General features: G+C 39.2%; 1 protein-coding gene across 1 annotated transcript in view; it reads left to right on the top strand.

Annotated features, from left to right (window-relative positions):
• Nucleotides 1-4,976, top strand: part of OSMR (oncostatin M receptor) — a 43,564-nt gene that overhangs the window by 20,546 nt on the left and 18,042 nt on the right. The window contains exons 8-9 of the mRNA XM_011370707.2: nt 1,879-2,021; nt 2,310-2,474. Of these exons, the coding sequence (XP_011369009.1) occupies nt 1,879-2,021; nt 2,310-2,474 (308 nt within the window). The remainder of the gene's footprint in view (nt 1-1,878; nt 2,022-2,309; nt 2,475-4,976) is intronic.

Genomic DNA, 4,976 nt, shown 5'->3' with positions numbered 1-4,976 from the left:
GAGTTCTCACCACCCACAAGAGGGAGTCAGTGATTCGTCATTACATAAATTAAACTTGTCGAAACATCTCCATTTCAGCGTTTGTTGGTGATGGATGGACGCTATTGTGTGGAACATAGTTTTAAAGCCACTGAGTGTGCCCTGAGGGAGACAGGGATACACATCTGCGTTGACAAAAGTATAAACCCTGAAATTATTGTTTTTTGTTTTGTTTTTCAGATTTTCTGGGAAAAAGAAAGTTTGTGAACACAGAAACTGGTGTACTTGGCAAGTAGCTCAAGACTCACAAGAAACGTATAACTTCACACTCCTGGCTGAAAACTACTTAAGAAGTAGAAGTGTCAATATTTCTTTTAACCTGACTCATCGAGGTAAGACTGGCTTCGCAGGCCACTGTGGATGTTAACGTCTCTTCGATTGACACACTGGGTGATCAAGTAGATGTGCTGCAGATTCTTGCCTAATTTGCACCTTACGTGAAAGTTATAATTTATAACTCTTGTTCATGCCGCATTTCTCTTCATGGAGGCATGTGTGGCCAATAGTCCCCTATAATTTGTTTGCTTTGATAATGTAATAAGCACCACTGAGCTTACTATTCAACTTCAAAACTAGAATTTTGACAATAACTTATTCCATCTCCCATCCCACAGCCCCCATCCTGCTCCCCCTGTCAAGATAATTACAGATTTAAATTGTGTGTGTTGCTCATTCTACCCAATGAGTTTTCCATTTTCTTATTGTACTTTTCAGTCTAAAATTTTCATCTTATTCTTATTTTCTGTCTCTTTGCTGAGACTTTGTATTTTCCATATGTTTTGAAAATGTTTGTGATTGTTACTTGGAACATTTTATAATAGTTGTTTAAAAGTCTTTGATGGATAATTCCAACATCTGTATCATCTTCTTGTTCGCAGTTGTTGATTGTCTTTTCTCATATGAGTTGAGATTTTCCTGATTCTTTGTATGCTGAGTAATTTTGGATTTCATCCTAGAAATCTTGAATATTATGTTGTAAGACTCTGGGTGCTTATATTGACAGTTTCGTTTTAGTAGACAAGTGACCCGGTTAGGTTCAAGCTGCAAATTTCAACCCAACTTTTGTGGGCTGTGATTTCAATGTCAGTTCAGTTTTCAAAGCCTTTGCAGTTCTCTTCAGATCTGTTCTAGACCCTCCCAGTGGAGAGTCTGGAGACACGGGCAGCGGTCTGTCGGTTGGGTTCTCAAAGTCTTTGGTACACAGATTAAGATCAAATCCATACATACACAACTGGGAGGTGAGCATAAGAGTTCGTAAACAACTTTATGGGTCACCTTCCCAAGCTCCTGCTTCTCCATGATGTCCCTGATACTTTTTGCCTTTCTAGAACTCTTTTTTTTCCTCCAGCCAGAAATCTGAGACTGCAATTATCCCTTTCTGCCACTCACTTCTACTACTGCGCCAGGTGTTAGGAGGACTGATGAAAAAAATTTTTTAAAAAGGTCAATTCAATGTTGGTTCAGTAATACTTCAAATTTGGGAATTCTATTTTGATTAGACTCTGAGTTCTGTTATATTCTCCCCATGAGCCACTTCTCCAAGTTTTGACTCCCTGCCATGATCTGCCTGCTTTTGCTTAATTTTAAGAGTTTACAGGTAGGTTTTTTTTGTTGTATTTTGTTTAGAGTTTTTAATACGATCCATGAGAGAGAAAGGCTGTACTTTGCTTACTCTATCCTGGCTGTAAGTCTGGTTTTGTTTGCTATTTTCTCAAAAACAAAAAAATACTTATTGAATAAATAAATGTCGGAATGAACTGCCTGTTTGCCAAAGTCTTTTCTATCTATGCTTGAATATTTTTACTTTGTTTCTCACCTTTTTTTTTTTTTTTTTTGCAGTTCATCCAATGACTCCCTTTAATGTAGTCCTTGAAAATATAAGTGCCACAAACGCCAGCATGACCTGGAAGGTACACTCCATTGGGAATAATTTCACATTTTTGTGTCAAATTGAACTCCATGGTGAAGGAAAAGTGATACAAGTAAGGACACTGCTTAATATTCTATTCTCTTTATGTCTAGAACAAAAAGACTGATGAGTAAAATCTCTCTAAACTCTTATTTCTGTATGGGTTCAAATGGTGTAGGTTTTAAAGCTTTAAAAAGGTCCATGAAATACATCATAGACTTTGAGAGTTGAGAAAGGCACTTTAGAGATTTTTTTTTTCCAAGGAAGAACTACTCTTACCCCAAATCAAGATGTGTCATGTTGCGATTTGACTTGGCAATGAAGTATGCTCACTAATACTTCTGTCTTTTTTATCAAGCAGCACAATGTGTCCATTGAGATGAATGGTCAGTACTTCTTAAGTGAACTGGAGCCTGTCACAGAGTATATGACCCGAGTACGCTGTGCCGCTGCTAACCACTTCTGGAAATGGAGTGAATGGATTGGTCAAAACTTTAGCACACTTGAAGCAGGTGTGTTCAGACCCTGACACTTAACTCAGGGATCTAAACTGACTCATGGAAGATAGATTGGCTTCCCTAAGAGCTTATGGTTGTACCAAAATCTAAAGGGAAAACATTACAACAGAGGCTTGGTACTATATTAAAAAACAAAAACAAAGACAAAAAACGGAATTAAATGGCCAATGAGATGTGAGTGGAAAGACATCATTTCATACATTTGTCATCAGTGTTATTTCTACTTTATATTTTCTCTCTGATCTTTTATTTTGCCGAGATGGTTTCTAAGCTGCTGGCATGGCTAGATTCTCATTGGATTGGGGCTCTGTAAATTAATAGAGACTTTTAATTCGGGACTGGGGATAAACAATGTTTATGCCAAGGAAAGCTTCGATCTCATGCCAAACAACTTCAGGCTATGTCTGGAAATTTAATGATATTTGGAAACCTAATTCTTATTGATAAGTCATTTGTGCAGCAATGGCAAGCTGGGAGCCCACTCTTTCGTGTTCTCAGTAGTCGTTTCCTCAATATCGATAGAATAGAGAGTTTTTCTTTCAAATAACTATGTCTTAGAGCTCAAACAAGCCTCAGGAGGTTTGATGGCCTTCCCTTGTTTTCATCTCCTTTCGTTTCAAGATTATAAAGTATTACCATGGCCCAGTTTACAAATGAAGTAACTCGGGCCCATAAATTGAAGAGACTTGGCTAGTTTGCAAAGTTAATGAATGGCAGAAACATAATAATAATAATAATAATAACAACAACAATAATAGCTAACATTTATTGAGTATTTAGTATGTGCCACACACAGCTCTAAGTGCTCACAATTTTTCTCTTTTAACCCCCACAACGTGCAGTAGGTACGCTTATCATCCTCACTTTATAGATGAGGGCGTTGAGGCACAGAGGATAAGTAATTCAACTGGCCTAGCCAGTGAACGAGTGGGCAGTGATTGCAGCTCACACCCAGGCAGCCTGACTCCAAAGCGCCACTGTTAATCAGAGCTGGATTCTGCGCATTCTGTCTCTTAGTGTTGTTTTTACGATCTTGAGATCTTGTTGATTCAAGTCCTGGCTATTTTACTGCTGAAGGAAGGATTATATGTATTTATTTCATTCCATCTTGTTATTTGTGTTTGTGGGCTGGCGGAGCTCTTTCCGTTTCACTGGAGAGAGACCATTTTAAAGCAGGGACTTTAATGGGGGTGGGGGGGCTGGGGGGGCAGTGCATCAGAATCTACACCTGGGATTGGTCGCTGGCCACACTCAGCAGGCCTCCTCGCTTTGTCTGGTGTTCCCGCCACCCTCACACCCCCTGAGACTCCAGTGGTTTCTTCTAGGGGGGCGGACTCCTCAGGGGTCCCCACTGCAGAAAGCCCTGTTCCCGAGAGTAATATGGCATATTTCTCAGTTGTGTTTTATTAAAGAATTTCCACTTTAATAATACTGCTTTGCTTTGGTCTTTTCTCCCCTTGTTTTCTTGCAAACTTATTCCAACATTATAATTAAAATTAAGTGCAGAAAGAAAATGGCAAAAGAACAGAGTCTTAGTAAATTGTGTTTCTTTTAGATTATAGTATTATAAACCTGAAAATACTTAACTTTGCTTTTGATGATAACAAGGAAACGAGATGAATCTACTGATGGCAAATTTATAGTTTTGTTTTTTTTTTTAATCTCTGACAACATTTTACTTAATACTAGAAAACTCAGTGTTTCTGTGTAGTATAACCATACTTACGTATAATCAGAGTGAGCGGAGTTAAATGATACCATGGTAGAAATTATATTGACATAAATATAGAGCATTGTCAACTGGGCTGCCGTGGTCTTTTACTAATTTACAAACCAGCTGAAAATTTTGCATTGAGCTTGGGGTCCCATATTGTGCCCGAATATTTCAATAAGTTTTTGATTTAATATTGGTTTCTCCAATGGTTTCTTTAGCATATTGAAATCTTCAATAGATTTAAAACTATACATGGTCATCTTTAAGTTGAGAAGAAAGTGGCAGCAGCTAAAAGGAAAAAGGACTTAGTTAAATTTCAGTTATTAGGGGCAGTAGACTATATTTTTATAAAACAGAGAGTTAAATCTTCATGTTGTATGTTCCAAAAACAGTTCTTGCATAGAGATGTTCTGAATCAAATCACAAATCCCTTGTCCTACAGTTTACTGTTGAGAAAGACAAGGAAGCAGACTCTTCCAGAACGGTGTGGTCAGAGCCATGTTAGAAGGAACATGGCAGGTGCCGAGATTGTCCACAGGCACCTGACCCAGCTCAGGCTGGGAGCCGGTGGCAGAAGAATGTGGCCTTCCCAGCAGAGAGGGACAAGGCGGCGCTCCCAGGCTCTGACTCCAGCGAAGGGCCAGCCAGTGTGAGATGCGTGGAGAAGCGCAGCCTGCCCGGAGATGTCTCCGTGTGCTTCCATTGCAACCTTTGCAAATGGGGCAAGGAAGTAGCAGTGGTCTGCTACTGCTCGAGACGTGGAGGTTTACCTAACTAACTTATTAGCATTGGTCTG

The sequence above is a fragment of the Pteropus vampyrus genome, unplaced genomic scaffold, assembly GCF_000151845.1.
Source record: "Pteropus vampyrus isolate Shadow unplaced genomic scaffold, Pvam_2.0 Scaffold172, whole genome shotgun sequence".
Classification (NCBI taxonomy): Eukaryota; Metazoa; Chordata; class Mammalia; order Chiroptera; family Pteropodidae; genus Pteropus; species Pteropus vampyrus.
This window is presented reverse-complemented; position numbering and strand designations above follow the sequence as displayed.